The 14,967-nt window shown below is 42.2% G+C and overlaps 1 protein-coding gene across 4 annotated transcripts in view; it reads left to right on the top strand.

Annotated features, from left to right (window-relative positions):
- GRIN1 (glutamate ionotropic receptor NMDA type subunit 1) overlaps window positions 1-14,967 on the top strand; it is a 99,150-nt gene that overhangs the window by 17,625 nt on the left and 66,558 nt on the right. For all 4 annotated transcript variants that reach the window (XM_040405361.1, XM_040405359.1, XM_040405360.1 and 1 more), the window contains exons 2-3: window positions 6,053-6,187; window positions 6,278-6,454. In XM_040405361.1, coding sequence (XP_040261295.1) covers window positions 6,053-6,187; window positions 6,278-6,454 — 312 coding nt within the window. The remainder of the gene's footprint in view (window positions 1-6,052; window positions 6,188-6,277; window positions 6,455-14,967) is intronic.

Below are 14,967 nucleotides of genomic sequence, written 5' to 3'. Positions count from 1 at the left end.
GAAAGGTGAACCTTTCTTCCCTTCAAGACACACTCTAGTTCTGAGGTTCTCCTGCCTGATGACGGTTGAGGTGCCCTTGGCATTGACAAGTTTTGAGGCACAGTGCCGGGTGCCGGTTCATAACAGCACAAAATTTTGTAGTGTAACGGTGCAGGAAGCAGTGATGAGGCAGTTGTGCAGCACAACAGTTCTTTACTGGAGAATTAAAATTCAAACGAATCAGGACAGTTCTTAGCATGCAGTGGACTGGCAGTTGGTACATAAAATGCACTTTCCACAGATGTTACAGGTTTCACGGCTGCACAGGTAGTTGATAGACTGAAGTGTCTCTTTAAAGCAGTCTTCCTCCTTTGTCACGCTGCACTTCTCTAGCTTGTAGTTAAACATCCAGGCATGGGGTGTAATACTTTGTGCAAAGCGAAGCAACCTACAGAGTGGAAAGTAAATGTCAGAAAGTAATTCCCATCCATTTAACATATACAAAAAATGTATACGTTAAACAGATGCCCCAGACTGATGCCATACAGCAGGGATGGCCAACCTGCGGCCCTCCAGCTGTTGTAAAACTACAACTCCCTCCATGCCCTGCTGTAGGCTGATAGTTGTAGGCAGTGTGGGCATGCTGGGAGTTGTAGTTTTGCAACATCTGGAGAGCCTCAGGTTGGCCAGCCCTGCCATACAGTGTAGAGCTCCATTGTAAAAAAAAAAACATACTTTTTTTACAGGACTCTGTAGGATACAAAAGCGTGGTGTACTATGCTTTTGTATCCTTTTTTCCAAAGTATACATCGAACGGATGGGAAAAACGTGATGCAAAACTACCCTTAGTTCTGATCCTGCAAAATCACACTTTAAGTAAGCGATGTGGGCAGTGTACTCACACAGCTGGCCAAGGCACCAGAAGAATACTCCTCAACACAAAGCAATGGATATTTGGTGGTCCTCTTAGGACAGCAGTTCTCCAATGACTGACTCTATACTCCCTCTTTTCATCTGGCCTGCTTCTCCAGTAGATAAAGTCTATTTTTTGGCCTTGCCCTGGCTGGTACCTAGGTCCAGGACAGACTGAACGTCAGCTCTCACATTTTACATCTGTCCTCACTTGTGTCTCAGACTAGACTGACCAGGCTCTAGTATGTTCTTCCTTGCCCTGGATGGTACCGAGGTCCAGGACAGGCTTAACTATAAGCTCTCACGGGGGGCGGAGCCTAGCCACTGTTCAAGATGGAGGCTTGAGAAAGAGCTCTCTCCGTAGGTACCCGTGCTTCATCGCTTAGCACGTGATGGCTGATAGCTCCAAGATGGGAAAAATCGGTAGGGACAGATCCAGGGATGCTCCTGAAACTTCCAGGACCGAAGAAAAGTCAGGCAGACATGGATAGATTCTTGAATAAGAGAACGGTATCGTCCCCTGCCCGCGTGTCCAAGATGGCGCCCGCAGTTACATTGCGGGATTCAGAGGAGGAGGATGTAGGAGACGCTGAATACATAGAAACACTGAAGCACTCACAAAAGCCTTCTTCTAAGAAATGCTGTCACAAGCCCTGGCTCCGCTGATACAGGAGGTACGGTACGTAATTTAAGGCAACATATGCGTGCCCTGGGCAATCGGGTGGAGCAGCTAGAAGCCCGGCAGAGACAAGTGATCACACACAGCACAGCCATGATAAATGTAATGGGCGCACAGATAGACTCCCTGAATAATGCTTTCCTCATGATTGAGGATCAAGAAAATAGAAGTAGGCGGAAAAATGTCAGATTTAAAGGGCTTTGCTGAGTCAGTAGCTCCAGAAGAGCTAGAACAGGCCGCCAAGGCAATGTTTGCGGATCTACTGGGAGAGGAGAGGGCTGCAGGTATTGTCATTGAGAGAATACATCGCTCCCTGCGCCCCACTTCCAGAAATAAGGAACCCCCCAGAGATGTAATATGTGGCCTCCTAAGCTACAAAGACACAGCAGCCATTTTGCAAGCATCCCGCAAGAAAGCGGAAATCAAATATGGCGTCTCACAGGTCCTAATGTTCCAGGACTTAGCCTCCTCTACCCTGGCCAAACGCAGGATTTTAAGACCACTAACAGACTACCTGAGAAATCATAAGCTACTATATAAGTGGCTCTATCCTTTTGGGATCACTTTTGCCAACAACAGACGTCGCTGTACTGTCCGTTCACCGCGAGATCTGCCTGCAGCGTGGAAAGTCCTAGACATATCTCCAATCTTGTTGAACTCCTGGTTGCCAGTGGATATTACAGTCGCAAGATTACCACAACTTCCTGCTCCAGACGCTTGGGAGCAAGTTACCGAACGTAAACCCTTCACCAGTAGAAAAGCAACTGGGAGGAAAGACAGCTCCTGAACTCATTAGACTGCAACACACTCCGGGCCTCATGTTACTCAAGATTACTACATCTTGGAACCAGTTAAAGAAGTGACTCACCACTTTCCCTTATTAAGGTCTACTGGTTTCTGAGGCAGTAACTTACTACAGTGAGACAATTAGGAATAGGTGACTGTGCACATTTAAGTATCCATGCAGCGGGCTGTAGAGCTGGAGTGGTGAAAGTTGCGTTTTACTTTTGAAGACGTGCCATCTGTATGCTTCACACTAGCATATTTTGACTAGACAGGCATACAGATAACAGAAGCACGGGTGTGGAGAGCACGGGTTAGGATGTCTCTCTGAATCTATCATTACACAGGGGTATAGTACCAATGCCACCTGGGTACACTTTCTATGTTTTGTTGTTGCCCCAAAAAGGATCCCAAGTTGCCACACTTCTGAAAAAAATTGGAAGCGACATATGTTTCCTTCAGGAAGGGAAAAATCCCATTTATATCCAAAGCGCACTTCTCTGGTGGTTTCATAGCACATATAGCTCTGCCGCAAGAGGTGTTAGTATCGCAATCAGTAAAAAAAAGTACCATTTGTACCAGTGGTAGCTCAGCAAGACTCCGACGGCAGATTCATATTGGTGAAGGGCAAGATTGGCCGACTATTAGTAACGCTTGCCGGCCTATATGCCCCCAATACCAGACAGCATCGCTGACTCAAGTCGACTCTGGCCAAGTTTCAAGAGTTTGCTGAAGGGATAAAAATAATAGGAGGAGACATTAATGTGTTTCTAAATCCGAGCATTGACACGTCACTGGGAAGTTCCAGGAAGATTTCACAAAAAACGTTGGGAGGTATTCAGAGATTACTGGGAGAGGTGCCTTAATTGACACTTGGAGGACGTTGAATGCCGCGGTGAAAGATTACTCATGCTATTCAGCAATACAACGCTCGTATCAGCGGTTAGATTATAATTTCCTGTCTAGTCCTCATATAGAAATGCTAAAAAAGTCTTCCATAGGACCCATTACAATCTCTGACCACACCCCTGTAACAAATACAGCCCTTCTCAGAAGATGAGACCCTACACCCAACGCCCTCTTCACAGGTTTGGAGTTCCTGACTCGTTCATACGGGAGATCATGTCCTTGTATCAGGCCCCTAGCACTAGGGTGAGGGTCAATGGTGCCCTATCCAGACCGTTTAGCATCACTAACGGGACCCGGCAGGGGTTCCCCTTATCCCCGTCTCTGTTCATAATAGTGAGGGAGACATTGCGCCAGGCGTTCCGGGATAACCTACGGATCCAATGCCTATCAATAAACAAAATAGAACACAAATGCACGGCCTTTGTGGATGATTTAATGCTATTGATAACAAACCCCAAAAAAGCTTTCCCCGATGTCCTGGGCCTTTTTTCCAACTTTGGATCCCTATCCAACTTTAAAATCAATTACACTTAATCTGTGGCTATGGGCGTGGCGCTATCGTCCCACACGATGCACCTCCCTAAAACATCTTACCCCTTTAGATGGAGAATGGATTCCCTTACTTATCTGGGAATAGAACTTACAAACGATCCCGCCAACTTGTTCAATTCTAACTACTTACCCCTTCTGAAGAAGATCCAAGATCAGCTACAATTGCTGTCTCTCCCATGGGTGTCCTCGCTTGCATGGCGGATTTGGGTTACCAGATTTAAATCACTACTATAAAGCTATACAGTTGAAACGATGGTTACAATTATGCATCCCCGAATATTGGGCTCGGATATCGAGCTAGATATCTCACAAGAGAAACAATATGCTGGGCTTTGGGGCATTGGTACCCAAAACCTAACACCGACGGGATTATCCAAAGGGCTCTACTTGAACATCCACAACATTAAATCTGAAGTAAAGCTCTTCTCAGACCCACCAAATAACTTACCTGCAAAAGCAATCCCTTTCCAGAGTTGTCCCACATTTCACAATTTTGGAGCAAGGTGGACGGCGTCCTGCTATCCTCCATATTAGCGGAGTTGAAATCCACAGGTGATATCTCATCCCTCTGCTCCAGATTCATTAAAGACGGGAATTTCTTGGCAAAACAAAAATTACATAATGTAGGTCAGACAATAATCTCTAGATACGCCAATGCCTCTACCCCCACTTGGTTTGAACAACTTACATCTCATGATACAATTCCAAGACACAGTATCTCACTCCTTTTCAAATGGTTGCTTTCCAAGAAAGGTAAAAGTAACCCCAGCTTTTATAAGAGCTTGAGAAGAGGACCTGGATAGGTCCTTCACCCCACAAGAGGTAGATCAGATCTTTCTGAGATCCCATGGTTTTCCCAGATGTAATAAAACACAGGAACATTCTTTTAAAACCATGACTAGATGGTATGATGATTCCTTTTTAACTCTTCAAAATGGGAATTGCAAATAACGATCTGTGCTGGAGATGCAAATCGCAGAAAGGTACATTAGGTCATATCATGTGGTTTTGCCCACTGATCCGCCCCTTCTGGGACCAAGTAGAGCTCAAAATTCCACAATTGAGCTCTCTCCTCAATCTGTACTCTTGTGGCTTCCTTCAAAGAAATGGCAACCATCATTGGCTGATTTACCAACCCTGTTAGTACAGACGGCCAGGCTGCTAATTCCCCTTAACTGGTTAAAAACCACTCCTCCATCACTGGAGGATTGGTATGACAAAATTGATCAGATATATCTGATGGAAGAATTGGCAGGATGGGCAACTAGATCTCACGCCAAGTGTCTGAAAGTGTGGAGTCCATGGAGAACATTTAGAGACCCAAAGAAGAGGAATTAGATATTAACCTTCTTGAACTATCATACACCTAAGTTGTAACCTCTAGCATTTTACTCTAATTAGCATTCTAATCAGCAGTGACAGCTAGCTTTATTTATTTTCCTATACCTTTAACACCTTTGTAATGCAAGGTCTCACAGTACCATTGTTTTCAGTTTTGTAGGCTCATGCGGCCCAGTTTTAATGTATCATCTTGTATGATGTAGGACGGTGTTTCGTGTAAAAGTCGCATTTATGAAATGAAAACCAACTCATCGTGGGAACCAGTGACAGGTAAGTATAAACCAGCACGCGATGAGCTAAACAGCATTCAACAAAAACAAAACAATAACAAAAATTTCCTGAGTCTCATACAAAACTGGAAATGTCACAAATATGCTACAGAAGTCGCAAGTGTGGTCTGGCAGCGATGGCTGAAATGGCGCATTTTGGTTTAAAAAGTTGCATTTTAGTGCTTTTGGCATCAATATGTCGCAAATCAAGTGAAATAGGTTTATATTATAAAAAAGTCACATTTTAAAAGTGCCACACGCCTTGTGATATATGAGGTGAAACCAATGACTACTTTTGATTTGTAATGTTAGTATTTTTTGGGTTCAAATTACGCCATTATTGATGGGAGGAGACGCTGTATATTATATACAGGACATAGGTGAGCTTATATAGGACATATGTATGTATATAAGAAATGGGTAGACTTCAGAAGGTTACTGATCACTTAGTGACAGAGCAGGTTCATATATACCTATGTTATATAACTGCAAAAACAGGTGTGTTAGCAGCTCTCACCTGTGTTCCTTTGCAATGAGCACGGACGCAGCCCCTGGATAGTGGATCTATGTTATATAACTGTATATACTTCACTTATTCACACCGTATTTCTAATTCTTTTATGCCCAGGTCTATGCAATATTGGTCAGTCACCCTCCGGCACCAACTGATCACCTGACGCCAACACCAGTCTCATACACGGCCGGATTCTACCGGATCCCGGTGATCGGTCTGACAACCAGGATGTCTATCTATTCTGATAAGGTATGCTATATGTACCACACGTGTAATGTATCAACGTAAGAAGGGTTACCATTGTGGATGACCCGTGTTCTTCTCCGTCCTCCACTCCAGAGCATACATCTGTCTTTCCTGCGCACGGTTCCTCCATACTCCCATCAGGCGCTTGTATGGTTTGAGATGATGCGTATTTTCGGCTGGAACCACGTCATCCTCATAGTGAGCGATGACCACGAAGGTCGGGCCGCCCAAAAGAAGCTGGAGACCCTGCTGGAAGAAAGGGAATCCAAGGTTAGTATGGGGACCTCCCGTTGATTTTTGTGATAACCCCGTTAACGTTCCTCAGACCTGTATGTAGATTTCTTTCTATACGTTAAGACATGTTTCTCTTCTCATTGTAACATGACAGCATTGTGCTTATACATCTAGAGTGTGTCACTAGCACAAACCGTTGTACTAGAATTCATCTCACGTGCTTTGCCATAGGCCAAATCTCCTACGATAAAGTCAATCAATACAAGGGAATAACCTGGAGCTTTGCAAATCTAACCACAACACACCACCACCACTACCAGCATACTGCAACTTGGCGTAACATGGCAGGAACACCTTCTCCAACACCTGTGGCCGGCAGCTGTGGGAATTGGCTAGAGAAGACAAAAATTATGATGGAACTTTTTGAGTTTACTTCCGCACAGTGCAGATTCTCAGGCGAGCTCTTGTTGTTACGTCATCGACATTTGCTCCACCATCTCCATCCGACATGCTGTCTACATAGCTTTTGCTGACATTGCCCATGCGATAGATTGGAAACCCCAGGCTGGCTGCCCAGCTCCCTGAGGAAATGCACTGTGCTCAATTTGGCATAGAGGACGGGAACCCAAAAATTATATAGATGTGTTACAGGCTTAGATTGCTGCTGAGGCCATGTGCCATTACATGACCTAACATACATGACAACAATACATGGCACATGTTTAAGAGCATGTATGCCCTAGAGTGGGGACACTCAACTGTCGGACCAAGGTCCAAAACTGGACCAGGGATGCCAAATGTCTGGACCCCTGCTTGCCCTCAGGATGCAGATACAGTTGACTACAATGGCCCTAGAGCAGGGATCAGCAACCTTGTGAAACTACAACTCCCAGCATGCTCCTTCCACTTGTGTAGGAGTTTAGAGAAAAGCCAAGCAAGTGTGCATGATGAGAGATGTAGCTTCCCAACACCTGGAGTGCCGGAGGTTGCTGACCCCTACCCTAGAGGTTTGCCCTAGTTTTTTCCACATCACCCTTCCCCATGGCTATTGTGGACCTTTCCCTTAGGCCCCAATAGCCATGTTGCCCAGGGAAGAGGCCCAATTTATATATCTGTTTTGGGCATCTTGACACTAAATTTTATATGAGGACAATAAGGAGCGACTGGTAAGAGGTTTCGGTCAATAAGAACATCACAGTAATTTAAAGAGTGCAGAGTATTTAAGCTGGACCAGCAACTTCTAAAATTGATGAAGTCAAGTTTCCAGACTAACCCAAAGTGGGGATATCAGGCTTTCTTAAATCAGAATTTTTGTTAGTTTTTAACAGTGTATACAGAAAGAGAAAAAAGACATACAACAAAAACGGGAACAAATCCAACACAAGGTAAACGCCCCAAGACCCACCTTGGGTCTACCGTTCTCACAAGAAACGTGGGCATTACTTTCTATGTTTTATTGGCATAATAGCAACAAGAGGAGAAGTTCACAAAGCATGTGAGTGAATACATAACGAACATAGGCCTCCAATATTAGTGGAGAACGTCGAACATAGTTCGAAGAGGCATAAAGTCAAAGAATAGAACATATGTAGAACAATAGGAACATAACCTACACTAGGAGTTGCCAAAATAATGAAAAGGGCTCTCCCGGACAGAAAATAAAAGGGGCAGGTGTATGGGAACTTAAAGTGGCCCTGGTAAAATTACTAAAAGTGGCCCCGTTTTGTAGACAGGTCCAAATTGATGGAGGGCAGGGCCAACACAAGTAGTTGGGGCCAGCAATACCATATTGTGACACATTATACCACCCCAACAGAGCCAAATACCACAGTCCATCACAAAATACTGCCACCAGAAGCATAAATTACATCCCCAAAAACTTCCACTGGCCGGCCGTGAGGAGGGCTCAGGCGGCCCCCTGGGCATCAGCCCACCAGTAAATTTTCCTGTAAGGTCTTAAGCTAATCCGCCCCGAAAAGGGGTAAGGGGGAGGGGTCCACCAGACATGGAGGGTGTTGCCAATTTCTTGGCAACCCCTAAAACATAAAATGGAAACCACTGGATAAATAAGAAGGCACCATATAAACTCAGGGAAGAATCTTTAGAGAGGTCTCTATTAAAGGGATACCCTATGTACCTAATGTACAAAAATGAAGATCAGACATCATATAGTACATGAAAATCTCTTTCTAACAAAGCTAGAACCAGCCCTGTACCTCACATGGGTCCAGAGATCTCCCCATTCATTGCTCTACCAGATTTATATTCAGCTGACAGCTCAAGGGGCATGTCTTTTCTGCTGCAGCTAAGGGGCGTGTCTCAGCTCTCCCTATCACAGCTCAGGAGGCGTGTCTCATCTCTCCCTATCACAGCTCAGGAGGCGTGTCTCAGCTATCCCTATCACAGCTCAGGAGGCGTGTCTCAGCTCTCCCTATCACAGCTCAGGAGGCGTGTCTCATCTCTCCCTATCACAGCTCAGGAGGCGTGTCTCATCTCTCCCTATCACAGCTCAGGAGGCGTGTCTCAGCTATCCCTATCACAGCTCAGGAGGCGTGTCTCAGCTCTCCCTATCACAGCTCAGGAGGCGTGTCTCATCTCTCCCTATCACATCTCAGGAGGCGTGTCTCAGCTCTCCCTATCACAGCTATCCCTATCACAGCACAGGAGGCGTGTCTCAGCTCTCCCCATCACAGCTCAGGAGGCGTGTCTCATCTCTCCCTATCACATCTCAGGAGGCGTGTCTCAGCTCTCCCTATCACAGCTCAGGTGGCAGTTGAAGGATGAAACTGAGCATGTGCGGCCTTCTCAGTGAGCAGGATAAACAAATAAGGAACAATTAAAGCAGCCGGTGGCGCTATACAGATACATTTTATTCAATAACTCAATAGCTATACTAACCCCAATTGCAAAATAATTCAGATCCAGGTGCTGGTTTGAAAACTGTACAATATTTTTTGGTGGGACAACCCCTTTAAGGTTACCCGCCAGCCCCCATGCCATTGCTCCAGTGTGAGGGTCTCTCTAAAATTCACCTCCCAACCATGCATAAAGGCCAGCTTGGTATCAGAAAGTGGTGAGTTTAAAACCGAATAAAGAAGGGTGAGAGTGCCCCTCTATAAAGCTCAAACATTGTGTACCCTGCTGAGCCATTCGCTGGGATCAGGTAGGATAAGAAGTGGAAGACTTGGGTAATTCTAAAGAGTTCGGTTGTTGGGGGTGAAAAGGTAGAAAGAAAGTATGGTCTGGACATGAGTTTAGAATTAAGCAAGAAGTCATTTGGCATGTTTCCACCAAACAAACGTCATTAGTGATAATCCAGGGGGTTTCTGAATATCAGAAGCATAGGTGAGATTGGGCTTTGTAATTGGTATTTAAAGCGGACTTTCCTCCATAGTTGTAACATAAGACAGGGGATTTTTGCCAAGGAGTCAACTACCCTTAAAGGGGTTATCCGGGAATTAAGAAAATGAAAATACTTAAATATTACTTTATTATAAGTATATTCTCAAATACTGTACTTTTCATTATTTATAATGGCTAGTTTTTTTTCTGGGGAGCAGTCATCAGGGGAAACAAAATGGCCACTGTCCCATCAGTTCACACAAAACCTGTCCTGATCACACATGAGGGCAAGTTACTTCACAACATTGAGGTAAAGAGCTGCCTCATCCTCATCCTCCTCTCTGCTTGTCAGGGATTATGATCCGGAATACAGATAAGAACTTTAGCTGAATCTCTGGGGAATTGAGTTCATGAGGAGACATGAAGTACAGAGAGGACGGACAGGACAGACTGTGGTAATGGAGACTGTAAACAAGTGCTGCTGCTCATTAGACACACCTCACCCTCCTCTCATGTCCCCTCATCATTTCCATTCCCACAGAGATTCACCTGTATTCAGGATCATGATTCCTGACAAGTAGAGCAGAAAGGAGGATGAGGCAGCTCTGTGGCTCATTGTGGTGAAGTAACTTGTCCTCCTGTGTGATTAGGACAGGTTTTGTGTGTACTGATAAGACGGCGGCCATTTTATTTGTCCTAATCATTGCTCCCTAGACAAAACAAGCCATTATAACTAATGAAAGGTATTTGTGAATATATTTATTATAAAATAATATTTAAGTATTCTCATTTTTTTTAATTCCTGGAGAACCCCTTTAAGGAAATATCAGGCAACTATATTAAAGGTAATGGGGACACTGGCCTCAATAAATCAGATTAAGGAGCGCATAATACTTATATTGAACATTGCAACTTCTCACACGATGGAAACGATATTTGCGACCACTTCTAAGTAGACGTCCTCCTCTAACTGTTAATATGGTACCTCCTTTTCATATCCACTGGTAAAAGGCACGATGCGGCACTGTCTAAGACAGTCAAAACTCTTAATGTGGTCCCCTTCGATAATATGAGTATAACTGTGTATATTCCCGCTCACATCTATAAGGGGAATTCTCCTAGTTTGGCAATTTCAGAGAAGTTAGTGTTATACCATAGGGCGACCACCCTTAGTGTGACCACCCTTACCTTTCAGAACCTAAACCTTATCCCAGACCCTAATTATAAGGTCCAAAGTAGGAGTCAATTCTGGTGGTGTACTCTGGGCCCCAAGTTCCAAAAGCTAAAGAGGAGGCCGCCCACCATCCATATACTCAGTTATTTCTTCTGTGATAAGATGGCTCCCCTCTACCCCATCCCTTCAGATGCTGAAACTGAGCTGCAAGAAGTAAAGCGTAGCGGATTCCTAAACCACCGTTCTCCTTATTGTGCTGTAAAGTCTCCAATCGGATTCTAGCATATTACCCTTTCCAAATCAAAGCTCTAAAAAGCTTTAAAAAATGTATCATTGGAATCCATATAGGAGAGTTATGTAAAATATAAAGAAACAGGGGCATTAAGACCATCCTTACCAGTCACCGATAGGGGCAATTAGCACCATGTATAACTTTATGGCGGCTGCGTTCAATTAGAGGGAGCAGGTTTAAATCAATATATTATAAAGGTCGGGGAGAAATATTTATTCCCAGGTATTTGAGTGATGTAACAACGGGAATAGATGGGGCAATTATAGAGGCAGAGCTAGGAATTGATCCCAATGGCATCAGCGCCAATAAGTCCTAATTTATAGTGAGTCCTGAAAAACTCACCAAACTCCCTTATTAGGGACATAACAACCGGAAGTGACCGGTCCAAGTTAGTAAAAAAAAAAAAAAAAAAAAAAAAGCAGATCATCGGCGTACAATACATTCCTTTTATCTAAGGAACCATATGGAAAGCCCGATATATCATGTGAATTGCGGATCAGAACAGCCAAAGGCTCAACGGCCGATGCAAAGAGTAAAAGGATGGGGGGGGGGCACCCTGCCTAGTACCTCTTTGTAATGTAAAGGAAGGGGACAGCTCGCCATTCGTCCGTATACGTGCAATAGGTGAACTCTACATGGACCCACACTTTAAACTGAGGGACAAAACCCATTTTCTTAAGCACTAACCACAAGTACGCCCACCAGGGGTGCACCACCAATGAGGCCAGGTGAGGCCTCAGGCAGCACCAGGTAGGGGCAAGAAGGGGGCAACCGAAGGGCTATGAGCAATAAGCGCTTTTTATTGTGGCAAAGGGGTTAGATTAAGAAATTGGCGTGGGGGGGGGGGGGGGTGCCGCTGGAGACCAGCTAGTGAGTGCATTTTCTGATCAGAGGGCTGGAAGGTGCCACGCATGCCCTTCCTCTGACCCACTCAACGTCAAGAAGGGGGTGCCTGGTATTACACAACTCAGTTCAATTCAGGTGGTCTCAAAGCTCCAGGTTTTACACAACCCCTTTAAGAACAGAGTAGGAATCAAGGGTATGGAGCTTACTTCTTTAGGATTTAATGGCACCCCCTAGCACCACATTCACAGGACTACAACGGCGCTGGTTGCAGATCTTCTGTTATATATAGTTACGTAAGTGTCCTCTGCCCCTCAGGCTGGTGTTGTTCTCTATAATGTGTCGACTTTGCACAAGAACAATGCCTTGATTGACTAGTATGGCGACTTTGTCTTGTGCTTAACCTGGAGCAATCCAGTGTGATAAAGAAAAAGCTTGATCTGGAGAAAGACTGACTATAAGTGACATGTAATCAAATATATAGCCGAAATAATGCGGGAAAACTAATGTGCGGCTCTAAGTCATACCAAGGGGTGCACCACCAATGAGGCCAGGTGAGGCGATTGTCTCAGGCAGCACCAGGTAGGAGCAAGAGGGGGGCAGCGGAAGGGCCATGGGCTGAAGGGAAGGGGTTAGGTTAAGAAATTGGCATTGGGGAGGGTGGGGCGCCGTTTCAGTTTTCGCCTCAGGCAGCAGAAAGTCTAGGTGCACCACTGGTCATGCCTACATATGGGGAACTACAAGATCAACATCTCAGCCTAAAGATGCATCAATATGATACCCGTGATTTCAGTTTCTTACTCCTAGAAGGTCCAGAATCTGTGCTGATTAGTTTCTTAATTGCACAGACATGGTGCTAATATTTGGGCTGCCTGTAGCCACCACTAGGGGGAGCTTACTGAAGACAGATCTATACAGTTTATATTGAACTCAATAATAAGCTGTATTCTGTCATCCCCCAACCTAAAATTACACCTCTGATTAACTTTATTTATAGAAAGCCAGAAAACCTGATAACATTTTTAATGTGTATTCAAGTTTCTTTGGTTGGTACCCCCGGCAGTCCCATATATTGAGCCACATAAATAGGTAATAGAAGAAAGGATCTAGGCGGTAGTAATCCTGCTGGAGGGATAGGCGTATGTACCATACACATGAGGACCATTGTCTGACATCTCCTGGTAACAGTTCTTTGTTTGGGAGTCGTTACAACTATGAAAACAACAGGATCCCTCTGTATAAACCCTGTACAACAGGATAGACAAGTGACGCTAATTCATATGTCAAATGTCACATACACATACATGTATCATACACACAGCACACACTGCATCGTAATAAAGTTCATTACATTAAAAAAAACTGAATAAAAAAAAAATGTTCAATATAAATCGGGGACAAAAACTGAATATCTCAAGTGATCTTTGGAACCATATTATATTCTATAAATAAAAAAGTAGTCATTTTAATATTTTAGAAATTTTTTATTTTTTGCTATAGGAATTGTATTTTTTATTATACAAATGTTTTTCATATTTTTATTTTAGATTTTTTAAATTTATTAATTTAAGCTTGATTATAGATTTTCTTAATTTTTTTTTATAAATTTGTGTTTTATTATGGAAATGTTTTTTACATTTTTATCTTAGATTTGTATTAATTTATAAATTCATGCTTTATTGTAGATTTATTAAAAGATTTCATTAATTTATAAATTCGTGTGTTATGGAATTGTTTTTTACATTTTTATTTTAGATTTGTATTAATTTATAAATTTCTGCTTTACTATAGACTTTTTATTTTTTTAAAAACTTCTTTAATTTATAAATTCATCTTCTTCTATTACAGAATTTTAAAAACTTTTATGGTAGATTTTTTATTTATAAACTCATGCTCTATTATACAATGCATTGCATTTTTATTTCCAATTTTTTATTTATAAATTTATTTTACATTATTGTTTAAAAGATGTCTAATTTCTAAATTCATCTTCTATTACAGAATTTTAAATTTTTTTATTGTAGATTTTTTTTACTTATAAACTCCTGCTCTACAATACAATACAATGTATTGCATTTTTATTTCCATTTTTTTTATTTATAAAATAATATAAAATAATAATAATATTATATTATTTTAAAATAATATAATTATTTATTATTTATATATTATTTATTATTTATAAATAATATAATTATTTATAATTTATTTATGAATTCATGTTTTACTAAGGATTTTTAAAAAAAATTGAGATTTTTTTTATGCATTTTTTTTAGAAAGTTGTATACTTTTTATTCTAGACTTCTTTTCTACTTTGGAATTCATGGGTATAGAGAAGCAAATGAATCATATTCAACACAAATTTTGTAAAAAAATTTTGGTAATTCAATTCAGGTGAATTAAGAGATTGAGAGAGAACATATAAGTCCTAGGAGACCTGCCATACACAAATTTTCAGGCTGATTGGAGGAATTTCAATTTGAATTAAAATTCATTCAGAACTGAATTTTTTGACTGATTCAGCCAAATTGAACCCAAATTGAATCTCTGTTCATCGGTTTTAATTAGCAATTTTTTAAATAAAAAAATGCATTTTCTGTTTTTTAGATTTTTTTATCTTTGAAAATCAGATGGACATAAATGCAAAAATAAACAGTGCAATAAAAAAAATTGATGCAGTAAACATGTGTGAAGTACATTGAGTAGCTAATATGAGACGCACAGGAGTGAGTGAAACCACAGAGGGAGGTGCTCTCAGTAATAAAGGATTCGCCCTTCCTTTAACAAATGAACAATACAAAACAATATACTGGGCACTCGCACTAAACGTGGAAACATACGACAATATAGTAGTTTAAACAGTTTATTAATAAGCTTGATGTGAATAATATAAAATAA

This window comes from Bufo bufo, chromosome 8, assembly GCF_905171765.1.
Source record: "Bufo bufo chromosome 8, aBufBuf1.1, whole genome shotgun sequence".
In the NCBI taxonomy this organism is placed as follows: Eukaryota; Metazoa; Chordata; class Amphibia; order Anura; family Bufonidae; genus Bufo; species Bufo bufo.
The sequence above is the reverse complement of the archived record's forward strand: the minus strand, read 5'-3'. Positions and strand labels throughout refer to the sequence as shown.